The sequence below is a fragment of the Trematosphaeria pertusa genome, assembly GCF_010094035.1.
Source record: "Trematosphaeria pertusa strain CBS 122368 unplaced genomic scaffold BU26scaffold_1, whole genome shotgun sequence".
Classification (NCBI taxonomy): Eukaryota; Fungi; Ascomycota; class Dothideomycetes; order Pleosporales; family Trematosphaeriaceae; genus Trematosphaeria; species Trematosphaeria pertusa.
Window position 1 is genome coordinate 4,933,358 of NW_022987212.1, and position 14,970 is coordinate 4,948,327.

The window sequence follows — 14,970 nt, forward strand, 5'->3', positions numbered from 1 at the left end:
TTGCTAGATCTGCACAGGATCACCTGGCTAGCTGCCCCAATCGAAAGCGGAGCCAATACCTTCGTTTCAGACCGCGGCGTGGGCTCGGCCCCATCCCACCCTTCGTACCGTTGGACACCGAAGCTAGCCGGGAGTCGCGTCCACTGCAAGGGTATACATCCAGAAGTAGTTGCCCATCCATGAGCCACCAAAAACGCCAAACGCTATGCATAAGAAATCACTTTTTCCTCGTTTCCTTCCGCTCAAGCCTATTCGTGATCACCGCCCCTCAAAATCCCTTCGTAGCGAACCTCTCAAGCGCCGGCCCATACTTCTTCTTATCGCTTGCCAGCTTCTCCGCTATTTTGCGATCATTCGCCCGCATCGCCTCCCTCGCCCTGACTTTCTCCTCATCAATCACGTTCTTCTGGCCCCTCTTCCTCAGATACTTCCTCAGCGCGCTATTCCTCCCCCGAGCTTTCTTCTTCAGCTTCTCAATCTTGTCCTCGGGTTTCGCATCTAGATCGCGCTCGCGGCACCGCTGCTCCTCCGACGCGAGGTTCAGATTACCGACAAAGTTGGGATCGAGCGAGATCATCTGGGGCTGCAGCTTTTCGAGGAGGGAGTGCACTTCTGCTTCCTGGCGCTGGCGCGTGTTCTCGAAGGGGTTCGTGCCGGGCTCTAGACTGTCGGGATTTGCTTCCCCTGCACCCGGGACGAGAATGCTGCTGAAGCCGCTGTTATGGGCTATGCCGAGCACGTCCTCGAATGGACAAAATCGAAGGCGGAACACGGCTTGTCCGTCGCCGCCCCAGTTCATGTAGGGCGCCGGGAGCTTTATTTCTGAGTCGGGGGTCATGGAGAAGATATCGGGCTTGTAGACGGAGACGTGGGTCCCGTAGCCTATGGCCGTAAGGTTACGGTCTGAGATAGTGACTGTTTGCGCTGGCTGCCGCAGGTGGAAGGAAAATAACTCTTTGTACGTGTTGCGGATGTCAAAAATAGAGACGCGGCGATCCTGGCATGTGGAAACCATGTAGCGGCCCGACTTGTCGACCGCTAACGCGCGGACGGGGCCATGATGTGCGAGAATTTTGACCAAGGGAGTGGAAGAATTAGGCGACCAGAGGGTTACAGTGCCCTTTTGATGTCCGGCGTGTAATATGGCGTTGTACGGGTTCTGGCAGAAAGCGGTGGGAGGACCAAGTTTTGTAGGGAGCTCTGTGAGCATCTGACCCGTCGATGTATCCGTATAGCGAATAACTCCTGCCGTCGATATTGATGCCAACAACCAGTGGTAAGGCAAATATTCCAACCGAACGGCTTCGGCGTGCTTCTTCAACCGATGTATCTCGACGCCGTCGTTTCCGTACACGTACACACACTTCTTCTGCGCCACTGCAAACATCTGGTTATTGTGGAGCCATTTCGCGTCGCGTACAGTCTCGCCGAGTTGCAATTCGCAGCCCAGCTTGCCGGCTCGCCAGTCCATCGTTGCCACATGTCCTTTTCTGCTCGCAATTAAGAGTTCCCTTCCATTTCTCGTATATTCGCAGGCATCGTAGGGTCCTAGATCCGGTAGTCGAAGTTCGAACCCCTTCTTCGCTGTTTCGACGCCAACTGCTTGCCGCACCTCGTCCTGGCGCACTTTGTATGTCCGCTAGCTGGCGTAAGTAGTGTGCATTGAGGGACGTTCGGGGAGCGTACCTCCAACTCATGGTCGGGTTCCAAAAAGCCCGCTTCGTTTTCTAAGAGAATCTCCGCTGGGGCAAAATTATTACCCTACACAAGGTACATAGCGGAGCAGGAAGTGTTACCGTTCTTCGCTTGGAGCGTCGCGTCCCGGTGCTTGGATTCCACTGCCCTCAAATTTGCTCGGAGCTTCTTGTCTTTGACGGCTTTGGTCTTAATGCGTCCGCCGCGGCCGTATTGCTCGTCGGCGGCTTTGGCATACTGGGCTTTCGCTCGCTCTTCTTCGTCGGTGACGGGTGCGGGTCTTGAGGGTCGGCGGGTCGCAGGGGGCTTGGAAGAGGGTTCGGAGGCCATGAAGAAGCGCGCTGCAGTCAGCAGCCGGGAGCGTTCGGTGGACTAACGGAGGAGAGCCAGTACTTCTGACCTGTGCTAGAATTGAGAGGTGGATCTTTCTGCAGAAAATGTTGCGACCGTTATCGATACCGGAAAAAGGTCGGATTTTGAGACATCCGCTATACTATATCTGGACTAGTGGACACGCATGGATCATCGTCCACGGGGCCACATCGATCCACGAGTATTGTGCCTTTCACTTCTTTCGATGCTTGGAACATGTATCACAGACGGAGAGAGGAAGTTCCTCTCAAACCATATCCCGACATAGGCCCCGTAGGCGAATTCGCAATTGAGGATCGCTAAGCACGTCCCGGCCTCACCGGGAAGACATGGCAGCGTTATTCTCAAGCCCTTGTTCGTCACCTCATGTGTCGAAGCCTGCGCAGATTGAAGCGTCTGGATCTTCCTTCTGTACTGCCTATAGTATGAGAAGTACTTTGGTGATGGGGACAAGATACTAAGCATATCGCGGTCGTAGAACATACGCTCCGATGCGAAAGTGGAATGATCGTTTGTCCATTTGAGTATCTTGAGCTGAAGACGGTAAAAGGCCTTATTTCCTTTTCCATAAAGCATTGTGGCATGTTGACGTCCACGAGACCCAGCAGGCAGTACGCGATATTTTCAGACCTTGATGTTTCCCGCTTCGAAACCCATGAAAAGACGGTCGCGCTTTTCACCTCTTTTATCGTCTCCTGATCGAGTAGGTAATTCCTCTCTATACTCGAAATCCATTTCACGGCGTCAACTTTGCTTGCTTTGGTCCCTATCCATACCCAGTTCTGGTTGTAGAATTCCATCAAGGCTGGAGCGAGTAATTCTTGGAGCGTCCAACCCCTCTTAAACCAGCGACTATTACCGAAAGAATGGTTTTGGGCCGGGACTGACAGTCCATCTGGCACGTCGGCTAGGTGCGCATAGCAGATCTCAACTCGCTAGTACCATTGATACATCGAATTGATCACCTCTGACAGCTCGGCGCTGCTCCGTGTATCGATGCAAGATCTGTCAACCCTACGGATTTATCCAAGGCTTCGCGGCCACAGAAAAATTGTCTTTTTTTTTCACATTTCTAAACTCACCATTATTTATCCCTTTACTGCTTTACATTACCTTCTAGGGAATAAAAGCGCAGCAGGAGCAACTAATTCCTACTAAACTACGCGCAAACGGGGTAGCAACTTCTCCAATTCGAGGTTTGAGGAGCTTTCTGATCCTCGTAAGATCTCACGATGCATTAAGAATGCCAGGAATTGGATGCCATTGAATAAGCAAAGTTTGAGTTAAAAAGTGAGGAGAAAGACAGTAGAAGAATACATAGTGAATCAATGCATGGTGAAGCAATACGTGATGAAACAAACAGTTGCACATGGCAATAGGTTAAGGAGATTTCTTGGCGCCTGCGCTCGTGAAAGTCTCTTGGGTGGGCTGTTGTCCCGTTCCTGCGCTCGACGAGCTCCCTCGACTGAGCTTGCGTTCCGCTCCTGCGCCCGTCGAGCTTTCACGGCTAAGCCTGCGTCCCGTTCCATACCGACCTTCAAATTGCCCATGGGATTGTACAGCTTCTTTGGTAGAAAGTTCGCCTGTAGTAGGTTCGCCTGTAGGAGATTCGCTTGTTGGAGGTTCGCGCGTTGGAGTAGTGCGCACGCGGTCCCGTGAGAGCTGCTGGAGAGAAGCATCGGACATCTGCCCCATCCACAGCGTCGATCTGGCCCCAGCAGTGATGCGCTTGGCTGAAATAAGGTCTCCAACCGTTGAGACCGCGACTTTGTGGGCATCGTCAGTCAGGCGAATATCCTCATAGTAACTAGTTCGGGTTTTCTCTGCGTGCTCAAAAGCTTGCGCACAGATAGCCAACATCTGTTTTTTGCTGTCTCTTTCCTCCTGTAATCTTTCTCGCTCAGCAATCTGTTCATGTTGCCTAGGCGCTTTTGAGGAGAGATGTTGTTGTAGTCGATCCTCGATATCCAGGAGACGTGCTTGGAGCCTAGCGGTCGTATTGAACAGACTCTCCTTGCATGTATCAAGAGTTTTGGCAGTGGTATCTCGAGCCGAAGGAGTACCCAGAAGTGTGGCAAGTGGCGGTTGATAGGCATCTGAGGTTGTAGAGATGCTTCCGAAGGCTCCGGGTTGAACTTTGTCTATGTGCGCGGAGACCTCGGCGCAGATTTCAAGGCATTTTTTTGTGCTGTCCCTCTCCTCCTCCATTTCTTTTTGCTCAGCCGCATTTTCATCGAACTTTGCAGAGCCATGTGCAGAGATTTCCCGTAACTTATAGTCGATATCTTCGAGGTGCTCTTCGAGATTGGTGGTTGTTTTCGTGATCATTTCTTTATATTCATTGAGAATATCGACGGTCACGGTGGTTGTGCGGCTATGCGATAGAACATCAGTCCCATCCGTAGAGATTTCACATCGTACTTACAAGGTAGCATCGCCGAGCGCAATGATGATGGTGGATTTGTATGCCTCCAGCATATCTTGAAATCCAGAGATATCATTCCCCATGTACGTCAACTTAACCCAATCTCGAAAACTGGCCCTAGAGCCGCCGGAATGCGCCGTGCATTTGATGATCACCTCTTCAAATTCTTTGCAACCTTTACCGCATCGTAGGAGAGGAAGCTTAAGTGCTGAAAGATCGGCGGTGGAATTGGCGACGACGTCTTGAAGAGATTCTAAGACCTCATTAAGGGCTTCGAGGCCTTCTAGAAGCTGGGCTATCGATCTCCTATTCGTTTGAAAGCTCCTGACTACTTGGTAAAGCGATTTACTAGCTTGCAAAGAAAACACCACCAGGGTGAGAAGCCCAGAGGTGACACCTATCACCTCTGCCATCAAGGCAACCAGCGAAAGGGAAGGGACGTTAGACTTTTAGAAGTGGAAGTCCAGGTAATAATAAATAATGAATAACAAGAGCGATACGTGAGGCCCATGGAGAAGGCGGGCCATGTATTTGAACAAAATGATTCTCACAGCCACGATTTGGTTTTGGCTGAGCCTTTAGCGCCTAAGGCATGGACTATTTTTCATTTTTGGCATAGCGCTATCTCCTGGAATAGAAGCCAATCGTTGACAGAATATTAGCGCTCGTCCTTGCTGGCGGGGTATCACATCCGTCTCCTCGCATGCGGATGTCGACCAATTGTTGCAAAGGCAGCCCCCTTGCACATGTGGGATCGAGTCGTCAAGGTGATGGTACCCTGGCGAGGTGTTGCTGTGTCAGGGACAGAACGTTAGCGTGGCTGGCTGGGAGTGGATGATTGCGCCTAAGCAGTGGGCGCGCGGCTACTCAATTATGCAGAGTGGAATACGCTAGTACTATCTGAGAGATCACGTGATCCAACTGATCTGAAAGCCGTGGGCGTCTCGGTTCTTTATCTTGTTTCTTCGCCTTGAAGAGACTGAATCCGACAATCTTGATGTACGTGTCCTTTGTAGTGTCTGATGAGGCCTTTGCGGAGGATCATGGTGTAGGTGCAAAGGATCGTAAGGATCGTGATCGTGAGTTGTCCACGGATTGCCGTCGTGCGACCATGGTTCCATCAACCGGTAGGCTTCCAGCAAACAATGAGTTCAACATTGGGAGGAGCTACTGAGAGCCAATCATTATTTCCCGCCCGCTGCGGACGGGCAGGAGTTAACCTTTACCCTTCTAACCCTAATCCATGGATCCTACTTAACCCTTACCTAAAATTCGCGCGCAGGCTACCTTACAGGGCGGTGCTCCCTAACTCCTGCCCTGCGGACGAGGCTCGGCATTCTCAGAAGTAGTGCCGACGCGAGACATCCACCTCAGTCGGTCTTTCTCTCAACCAGCGCGTGCCTATTAACCGCCCACCCAGCCCGCTCTTTGTCATGAACAGCGCAGTTCTCAAATCGGTATCCCCCCGCTCGCGTGAGAAACTATCTAAGGCCCTACAAGACAGAAATATGGGCGCAGGTACGCACTCCTCAGAAGCCATCGTCCGTAAAACGTGTTAAATTCATTGTTAGGCGCCGAGTCCTCGTGGAACTTCAAACCGCAACCCCGAGAGAGTAGAGATCTTGCCCGAAAAGAGCCACTGCGATCCGGGACAAAAAGGCGACTGAGCACGACCTCCGAGATCGATCCGTTGCGCGCGAAGGTTCCATTGTCGCGGATAGACGCGCAGCCTCGAGCTGAGGGCGAGAACGTAGAGGAGGCGGCTGAGGTATGAAAGTGTTCTCACATGCAAGTCAACGGCTAAGAGATGGTGCAGACTGTCCTTCAACAACCCAAGCCCCAGCCTCCCCAGCACCCGTATTCCTCGTTCCTTCGAGACTTCGTCGATCCTATCGATCCCGACCCTCGCCCTCAAGCTGAATCTGTCTACGCTTCAGTCTCCAACTGGCTCACGTCTCTTGAGCCAGATCGCTGGAATTGCTCCCGGTCGGATAGCTATCTTCGCGACGAACCTATTGCGAGCAATTTCACCAAATCAGCGCCAGAGATGAATTACACGCAAGATGCGAATGGGTATACTATCCCACAAACCACTGTCTCCACTGCATCTCGTTCGCATGGCATAGACTCTGGATCAACCGCGCCTTCGGATATCTGTGGTTCGGGTAGAAAGACTGCCCTCGTGGAGACCCATGGGTACAGGGACTTCAATTTGGCGCAAAACGGCATTTACATGCGGTCTTCGCGCGAGAACCCTCCAGAACATATTGCTACTCTCATCAAACATACGCGCAAGGTCCGTCAGTCTCCCGGTCCGTCGACAGACGAAGTATGGCAAGACACAGCTTTAGAAGCGCTCGGCGATGGCGCAACAGAAGCGCAAGTTGAAAAGTACTTCAGTACCAGAGTATTCCCCGATTACGACCCAACGGACGTTCTGGTTCGCGCCGAAAGACAATCCATGTTCAAACATGTTACCCCAACACAGAGATCCACTCATCACGAAATCAGCACTCCCGCGCCTGACCTCCTTTACGGATATCGGAACCGTGTAGCATTTCCTCAGCAACAACTTCAACTTAGCTCGATGGAAAGTCAGTTGTGGGCCAACAGCCAATGCCTGATATACCCATTCTTCGCGATAGAGTTCAAGGGTGACGGTGGAAGTATGCAGGGAGCCGCAAATCAATGTCTTGGAGGATCTGCGTCTTGCGTTAACCTTCTTGAGCGCCTCAACCGCAAGCTATTGAACTGTCAGAGTGACACAGTCAGGCCTATTGACAGTACTACATTCAGCATCGCTATGGACGGTACGCAGGCACACCTCTACATTACCTGGAAGCACAACGAGCAGGATTTTTACATGCAAGAATACGAGAGCTTCTTACTTCAGAAGCCTGAGCAATTTCTAGAATTCCGCAAGCATGTCAGAAACATTATCGACTGGGGCAAAGATACGCGACTGAAAAAGATTCAAGGCTCCTTGGACGCCCTTCTAGAGGAGAGCAGGAAGAAGGCTTCTCAGGCTGCAAAGTCTCGCCCGCCACCTTCTGATGATTCAAGTAATGGCGGTCGCAAGAGAGGGAAACACTCATGATCGAGCAAAGCTCGAGCAAAAGCAAGAGCAGGTCTAGCAGTGTGCAAGGACATACCGGCGGAGCCAATGAAACTTGTTGGGAGATGGATATGTGACGATGCCAACCGTTATGCGGGCAGCGAGGGGCGTTCATACAACTTTCGTCAAAGGCCGCTACAGAAACCTATAGAACAACGACACCGATTGTTTCCAGGAAGCCAAGAAGCCCATGAATGCTTTTACACTCAATGTTTTGCTGTTTCTAGCATGGCCGTGGACAAGGATGCCCCGTTTCCATGGGATTTTGTGTCGGACGTACCAGTCTTGGGTGTCAAAGAAAGTTGATACATCCTTGATGATGGATTCTTTCATTCCTGGATCTAATACGACGTACGAAAATCAATGTCCGCAAGTAAAGGGAGGCGAAGACACATACGTTGTCCTCGGAGTACTCGCACACAATCTCCCAGAGACCCTTCTCCTTCGTCCAACCTGCCATGTCTTTGGCGTAAGCCTTGTCGATGCCGCCGAAGGTGACTTCTTCATCGCCCCAGGTGTGCGATAGGATCACATATTCTGGTATCTTTTGGACGAACGCTTGGAACTTCAAGGTCTTTGTGTTGAGTAAACGCATGGTGCATCGTTTATGTGGTGGTGGTGGTGGTGGTCACGAAGCTCGAGGCTGAAGGAGGGAACACCTCTAAGCACAGCCCCATCAGTACACTGACCGGAAGTTCACAGCTGAGTGAGGCGTCTACCCACAGCAAACGAGCCTTCATCACTCTACGCTCGGCTTTCTCTAGGGTCGGACTTGTACGCTATCAGGCCGCGTCTTACTTTTGAATCTATATAGCCGCTCCCGAAATCCTTCAGCAGATGAAAACAGTTGTTCTTTGATGCGACGGGTATCATGCTAAAGAGCAGTCAGAAACAACACCGAACCCTAACCCAATATTATCATCTAGCCTCCATCAACACTCAGCAACCTTCCGTAAAGATCCGGCCTCCCAGCCAAAATCCGCCCATCCATAGTATCCCCCACGCCGGCTGAGCAACGGTTCGAAGCACAGCCGGACCCGGACACGTGCCTGACAATCCCCACCCAATGCCAAATACTGCCGCTCCAAGAACAAATTTCCAATCCGTATCCTTTAGCGTCTTTTTCGGAAGCTCAAACTTGTCGTTGAAGCAAGGTGGCTCCCTGAATCCCTTTATCTGGTTCTCAATCAAATTCGGCAAGACCCCAAATAGTATTATCAAAGCCAGGGACGGATCCCACGCGTGGAGATTCGGAAAAGAGAGGAAGGAGATGACTTTCGACGGGCTGGACATTCCTGAAACATGTAGACCGAGGCCGAACTCCAAGCCCGCGAAGAACTGGGTCGCGTCGCGAGCCGGCGATTCTGGGTCGCATTTGCAGTCTTCCGTCGCAGTAGCTTTGGCTACGAGACGGGGAACGGTTTGGGCGGCGAAGATGACGACGGCGGTAAGAAGTGCGAGCGAGGTCGTCGTGGCTTGAGATGGGTATGTCGGCGTGTAGCAGGGAATATTCCCAGGGCAAGCTTCGGTGATCATCGACGGGTGAACGAGATGATGCGTTATCATCGCCACGGGGAAGAATGTAGCAACGGCCACAGCGGATCGGGCGCTGAGTCTCGAGAGGCCGCAGAGCATGTGTCCGGAAGTACACCCGTTCGCAACCTTCATCACAGTCAGCTACCGCTTCAACCCCATCCTGAGATATGTACTCACCCTCGTGCCCCATCCAACAAGCATTCCAAGCCCAATCGTCACCAGCGCTTGCGGTAATGTTGACGGTATAGGAGGATATTTGGTGAGCAACTCGGGGAGAAACATCTTCAACGGCAAGAAGCTCGCTGCCATCCCCACGAAAAATGCCACCGTCCCCTTCGTCGGCTTCGAAAACAGTCGTCGCACATAACCGGACGCTCCAAGGATCGTGCCATTTTGGTATAGGAGTACGCTGGTCGCTTGGTGGAGCAGCAGCGCCCCTAAGGTCGTTTCGACAGGCGTGAACATGACCAACAATCAAAACTCGTCTATTCGATTCAAACAAAGAAACAAACGTTCTATGCCATGCTAACAAAGCGCGGAACAAAAAGCTCTAATAAAGGCCCTCTTGAAGATTTGTCAACGACGAAAGAAGGGGAGACAAGTCACTCCACAGGCCACATCCACGGGTAGGGTATCATGATTAGTTATGTGGCAGTGGCTCGCCACGCATTAAAACATACCCCGACATCACAAGAAGCAAAATCCGGTCGCCGAACATGTCGAAACGCGACAAGGAAAGCCGAGCTGTTGCATGGGTCGGTTCCGTGGTAAAGGGCTGGTGGCGCCGTGCCGTGGATGTGATCCGCATTACAGGCTGCCCGAGTGGGCCTAGCGCGAACGTGGGGCGCACGCGAGTGGCTGCAGCGAGGGGCCACCTCGCCGATGAAAGAATGTTCCTTTCTTCGTCCACAAGGCCTTTGTTTCGTTTTTTTCGTCCGACGAGGCTGCTGAGATGAGGGCTTGGGATGTCGCGTCACGGTTTCGCATTTTGTTTGATGCGACTGTTGCGAGATGTGGAGTGCTTCGGGTACCTTTCCGGAGACGTGTTCATCGTCCGCGCTCGCCGTCTTTGGGGGCTCTCCAGGTCGCCGAACTGCTGAGCAAGAAATGCGGTGAGATATCGCACGCAGGATACGGAGTACTCGCATGTTGGCTTCCTCCAGGATTCGTCCTTCGCTCTCTTTTGGGGAATTGATGGCGTACGGTAGATGACCAGGCTGCAGGCCGTGATACAGCGGGAGGCCTAACGCTGCGCCAAAGGCATCATCGGATTGCCATCAGGCGTTGAATCCCATGCCTTTCAGCTTCTGGAAGCATCTCGCTATGCCTCGTTGGCAGTAGCTGGAGGGCCTTACCGATCCCGGGGTTTAGGCGTCGGTTCAACTTGCTCCGTATCCTTCACCTCGCCGACGTCAGGGCCTTCTAGCGAATGACGACGGCCAAGTGGAAATTCATCCGAAGCAAATTCATGCGGCGTGTTCGTGTCGCCCGCTCGCTAAAGGCTTCGAGAAAGCACTTCGTTTGCTCGCTTTTCCTGCTGGAAGGGGGGCTTGCAGATGACGTGCTCGGAGCAGGCTGAAGGTCTGAACGCGATATATCGAGAGAGTTCAAGCTGACTCCGCACGTACATGTCTCTTAGTCTACGTGAACCGGAGGAGACACCAAGCGGCGGCGTCTCCAACAACGACCGGGCACGTGATTCCCCTCCGGAATGCCGAAGGCCTTCGTGAGAGCGGCTATACGGATTCAGCTAAGACATGCTGGTATGTGTAACAACAATGCGATAGCACCGGCTCTTTTCAACGGCGACGAGACGTGGAGTAGTATTCCGGGAACACAATTCGCCGATGTCACCTTATCCTTAACGCCATGCATCGTATCTCGAGACGTCTCCAGAGGATATCGGAAGAACTCTGCGCCGATCCGAACACCTCCGGCGACTACTTCGGAATACTGTTAGCAGAGACGCTGTGATGCATCGTCCGAACCACAGCACCTCGCAGCTGCGTCGCCGAACCAGATGTGAGTATGACCTGAGGTTGTATTGGTGCAGGGAAGCGAGTACTTCTCTTTTGAACATGCTCGGCAAATATGTGGATGAGCGACAGCAACGCTTCGCCGAAATGGATTAATCGGGCGATTCCTCCTGGACGGTCCGCGGATACGGGTCCAGGATGGTTGCATAGTGCTATGATTCCGGCCGGGCTAGGGTAGAAAGAAGAGATGGCTAGTCTGTGGGTGCATCAAATAGCTCTCCGGGCTGCTGAGATGCCTGTTTCATTTCGAGCCGACCGTATCGCGCTAGTGTCCTATGGGAGTTTCCGTGTTAATGGTGATGCTGGGGCGAACAAACGACCGATGAAACCATACATCAACACAATCACTGAGCTGTGGCTACCACGGATCATCGTATCGCGAAAAAAGCCTTCGGGTGCCGGCATTAACATGCCGCGTCGGGCCACTCCGCAACGCTTGCATGGCGACTGAAGTCGAATGACCCTATCAACACAAACCAGATATCTTCTTGGGCCCTGATTAGTCATCTACACACACTACTCTGTCCGCAGTTCGCTGGATGGGGCGCCGAAGACCGTCAGCTCTGTCAATGGAGAATGGGGCTTTTAAAATAACCAGTGAAGGGCTTCAGACTGAGCGTTGCGACTTCTAACTTCTTACTCTCTCTTGCGTTCGTAACTTCCTATAGCTCATAGGCTCCTCTTAGCCTATTCTTCGGATCCACGCGCTTCTTAACCTCTCGCAGCTTCTCCACGTTCTCTCCGAACATCTGATTTCGTCGTTAGTGCACATATTGGATCATCTCCCGCGCCAAATACTCACCTCGACCGGGTCGTGGAACTCCTCGAAATCTCGCGGAAGACAGTCGCCACCCGAGTACTTGTCGCAGATCTCGTGTGCTCCGGCAGCGAGCCTTTCAACTGCTAGACTGTGCACTTCTGGTGTGCAGCCGTTGAGTGCGCCCGTCCCGAGTTGGAGGATGTGGCGGCCTTTCGGGCGAGGCCAGCCGGTCGCCGTGCGGGAGCCGACGGTCTGGAAGGCTTCCTGGAAGATGGTTTGAATGTGTGCACTACACGAGCCTCATAGAGCTCCTTACCTTTTGCATGATTTCGATGAGCACGAAAGTACCCGCATTCAGCTTTGGCTCCAGGAGAAGCGTCTCGTCAAACCATTTCCAAGTCCGCCTGATTAGATCTTCGGTAACGGTCGGGATCACTACTGCCGTCATCATCTGGTTTGTCTGGCCTCTGACCGCCTCAAGCATGTCTTGTTCCCAGTCAGCCCAGCCTCTGTAGATTCAACGACGGAACCTCACCATTCAGCTGATTCACCTGGCGGTAGCTCATCCCGGCCGTAGTATCCGTCGCCCCAGGAATTTCCAGCGCCCACTTGAACGCCTCGTTCCGGCCATGCTCCTCTCCATGGGCATCATACACCAGCAACCCCAAACCAGGCACACTCGGCTTACCCACAAAAGCCCCATTGGTCATGTCTAGACAGTAAAAGTGCATGGCGACTTTCGGATCAGTGTTTTCTGCCGCAAACTTTGGCACTTTCTTCGCCAGCTCGTCCAGCGCTTCTCGCGGGTACAAGATCATCCCGCTGTAGACCTTTTGGGGATACTTGTGCGCACGTAGTTTGAACGCCGTCACGACGCCGAAACGTCCGCCTCCGCCGCGCAGCGCCCAGAGTAGCTCGGAATCGCTAGACGCCCATAGGACCGAGCCGTCCATAAGTACTACTTGCGCATCCAGCATATTTTGAGGATCGCTCGATAATCCCAGCTCGGATGACATCCACGACACGCCGCCTTGAAGAGTGCCGCCGCCGACGCCAACGTATGTGCAGCGCGCACCAACGACTGTTATTATCAGTTTCCATCCACCCTAATTGATCTCTGATGAAAAGGGAAACACGCGCTCACCAGAGTACCCCGGCGCAAATTCTTCCACCTTCGCATCAACATGGCGCCACAACTGGCCTGCGCCGACAACAACATACTCCTCCTCTTTGTTGAACTCAAAGCCGTCAAAAGCGGACATGCTGATCAAGACGCCTCGCGAGGAAGCAGATCCGCAGCCGCCGCAGCGTATGTTGAAATCGATTTCGGTGTCATTGAGCGTCTTGAGCAGCTTGGAGAGCGATTCGACGGTTTGAGGGCGAGCGACGAGCTGTGGATGCAGATCCTTGTGCGCAGACCATACTTGGCTTTCCTTCGCGTAGTCGGGCGATGAGGGCTCGATGATCTCGTCCGGGGAGAGGACTGCGCGAATGGAATCCATGATGTTTGACTGTTCTGACGACGTCCGCGGAGGCCGTTAAAATCTCCGAACAGAACGCCGTCCTGGTATATGTACGAGTGCGGGCAGGTAAGCGCCAAATCTAACACGGCACAGCTTTACGTGAGCCGTGGGGATGCCTTACATCGTCTCGCATCTCGGCGGCGAGGGCTGGCACCTATCAGATGGGGTGTATGACAGGCGCTATCCTGTCTTGGACTAATTTGCATGCGCTCTGAGAGCTTCGCCGCGACCGCGTCTCCGCTCGATGTATTTGAGATGCGCCGCATGGAATAAGAAATGCGGCGTGAGGGTACGACCTTATACCAACGAACACGTCTGCAAGCATCTAGAAAGAAACAGGACCCTGAAGCATCTCAACTCTCGCTCTCCAGACCGTGAAATCTGGATTCCTTCCTTGGGATTACTTGTGCCAAAGAGTCTTAGTTCAACGCTGCTAGAATGGCCGGCCCATGCAACGCTCTGGTCTTCTCTTGTAGCTCCTTCTCTCGGAATCCTCGATAATGATCCGCAAGCGCTACCCTGCGAAGCTTCATCCACAAAACCCGCAAAACTAATACTCATACTTTCCGGATCGATCTCCTGTTCCTTAGCTGCTACAGCTCTTCTAGATCAGGCTCGTCAAACAAGCTTGATAAATCCGTCCACTTTGAGCGCCGGCAAGAAACGACATTGACAGTAACGCCTTGCGCCTCAAGTATCTTGAGCACGGGGGAGATCTTGCCGAACTCGGTGGCTTGTCCAGGTCTCTCATGCGTCAACGTCAGGTTGAGCATCTTGAGTGATCGCATCCCCGGCACGCTAGCCAGCCCCGGGTTAGCCTTCAGTCCCGTTGTGGCTTTTGAGGCTTGCTGGGTACCTGTACGTCTTCTCTTCGAAGACGCTGTACGATAGCGCCCCAGCGGCGTAGTCAATAGACGTGGTGACGTGTAAGCGGCGTAGGATATCGTTGGGCGCTACGCCGCTCCCGTAATGGTCGATCTGGATCTACGACGGAAGCGTTCCGGATAAAGAAATAGATCTAGTGACAAGAGGGAGTTTCCAGTAGCCTACGGGTTGGTAGTTGCGGTCGCGTTCGCACGCAGAGAAGTCGGTGGATTGCAGAGATCGTTGATTGAATCCATTGAGGAAGAGATGTGTGAAATGAAGAAGCAAATGGAAAGTAGACGGGCCTCCTTTTAATGGTAGATCGCGGACGGGAACGGAGCTGGAGAAGATCGAGATAAAAGCTCCAAGAACGATAAATCCATGCCCTAGAGGTATTTCGCAGCCAAGTTCTACCATAATTGAGTCATATCTACCGTTACATTTTCGAGCGAATATCCACGAACTCATGATGAGCCTAATCAGGTTCTATTTTGGGTAGAGTTTGAGGCTAACCATTTTCGGGATGGTGTCTTCCCCACACTCTGGCTGCAGAACTTTGACCCTAACACGCATGCGCTTATTTTAAACATATCCAACGGCCAGACGCTCCCGGTTGGAGGCATTGACTTTAGGGCGGCTTCTCA

At 52.7% G+C, this 14,970-nt stretch overlaps 8 protein-coding genes across 8 annotated transcripts; 1 reads left to right on the forward strand and 7 right to left on the reverse strand.

The window, feature by feature from the left end:
• Window positions 1-268: 268 nt before the first annotated feature.
• On the reverse strand, window positions 269-2,025 carry BU26DRAFT_415288 (BING4CT-domain-containing protein; the record flags this gene model as incomplete). The annotated part of the gene is made up of 3 exons (XM_033823106.1): window positions 269-1,639; window positions 1,687-1,742; window positions 1,797-2,025. 3 exons carry the CDS (start codon window positions 2,023-2,025, stop codon window positions 269-271), a joined length of 1,656 nt encoding a protein of 551 aa, XP_033692436.1.
• A 406-nt stretch (window positions 2,026-2,431) lies between these two features.
• Window positions 2,432-2,917, reverse strand: BU26DRAFT_546487 (uncharacterized protein; the record flags this gene model as incomplete). The annotated part of the gene is made up of 2 exons (XM_033831842.1): window positions 2,553-2,917; window positions 2,432-2,485 (listed from the first exon to the last, which is right to left on the reverse strand). The coding sequence occupies exons 1-2, from the start codon at window positions 2,865-2,867 to the stop codon at window positions 2,432-2,434; spliced, it is 369 nt and encodes a 122-aa protein (XP_033692437.1). The 5' UTR covers window positions 2,868-2,917.
• Window positions 2,918-3,157: 240 nt separating this feature from the next.
• On the reverse strand, window positions 3,158-4,954 carry BU26DRAFT_446892 (uncharacterized protein). Its single transcript, XM_033824634.1, has 2 exons — window positions 4,493-4,954; window positions 3,158-4,441 (listed from the first exon to the last, which is right to left on the reverse strand). Exons 1-2 carry the CDS (start codon window positions 4,903-4,905, stop codon window positions 3,448-3,450), a joined length of 1,407 nt encoding a protein of 468 aa, XP_033692438.1. The 5' UTR covers window positions 4,906-4,954; the 3' UTR covers window positions 3,158-3,447.
• An 815-nt stretch (window positions 4,955-5,769) lies between these two features.
• Window positions 5,770-7,693, forward strand: BU26DRAFT_43835 (uncharacterized protein). Its single transcript, XM_033824286.1, has 3 exons — window positions 5,770-6,010; window positions 6,064-6,260; window positions 6,309-7,693. The coding sequence occupies exons 1-3, from the start codon at window positions 5,926-5,928 to the stop codon at window positions 7,587-7,589; spliced, it is 1,563 nt and encodes a 520-aa protein (XP_033692439.1). The 5' UTR covers window positions 5,770-5,925; the 3' UTR covers window positions 7,590-7,693.
• Window positions 7,694-7,936: 243 nt separating this feature from the next.
• On the reverse strand, window positions 7,937-8,202 carry BU26DRAFT_558821 (uncharacterized protein; the record flags this gene model as incomplete). The annotated part of the gene is made up of 2 exons (XM_033832608.1): window positions 7,937-7,948; window positions 8,005-8,202. The coding sequence occupies 2 exons, from the start codon at window positions 8,200-8,202 to the stop codon at window positions 7,937-7,939; spliced, it is 210 nt and encodes a 69-aa protein (XP_033692440.1).
• Window positions 8,203-8,546: 344 nt separating this feature from the next.
• BU26DRAFT_499931 (YeeE/YedE family integral membrane protein-like protein) lies at window positions 8,547-9,608 on the reverse strand (the record flags this gene model as incomplete). Its single annotated transcript, XM_033826446.1, has 2 exons — window positions 8,547-9,269; window positions 9,321-9,608. The coding sequence occupies 2 exons, from the start codon at window positions 9,606-9,608 to the stop codon at window positions 8,547-8,549; spliced, it is 1,011 nt and encodes a 336-aa protein (XP_033692441.1).
• A 2,019-nt stretch (window positions 9,609-11,627) lies between these two features.
• BU26DRAFT_537158 (cysteine desulfurase) lies at window positions 11,628-13,497 on the reverse strand. Its single transcript, XM_033831393.1, has 5 exons — window positions 13,084-13,497; window positions 12,475-13,020; window positions 12,256-12,425; window positions 11,982-12,203; window positions 11,628-11,928 (listed from the first exon to the last, which is right to left on the reverse strand). The coding sequence occupies exons 1-5, from the start codon at window positions 13,439-13,441 to the stop codon at window positions 11,842-11,844; spliced, it is 1,383 nt and encodes a 460-aa protein (XP_033692442.1). The 5' UTR covers window positions 13,442-13,497; the 3' UTR covers window positions 11,628-11,841.
• Window positions 13,498-13,657: 160 nt separating this feature from the next.
• BU26DRAFT_599938 (uncharacterized protein) lies at window positions 13,658-14,743 on the reverse strand (the record flags this gene model as incomplete). The annotated part of the gene is made up of 3 exons (XM_033835132.1): window positions 13,658-14,260; window positions 14,319-14,446; window positions 14,513-14,743. The coding sequence occupies 3 exons, from the start codon at window positions 14,741-14,743 to the stop codon at window positions 14,056-14,058; spliced, it is 564 nt and encodes a 187-aa protein (XP_033692443.1). The 3' UTR covers window positions 13,658-14,055.
• Window positions 14,744-14,970: the final 227 nt, after the last annotated feature.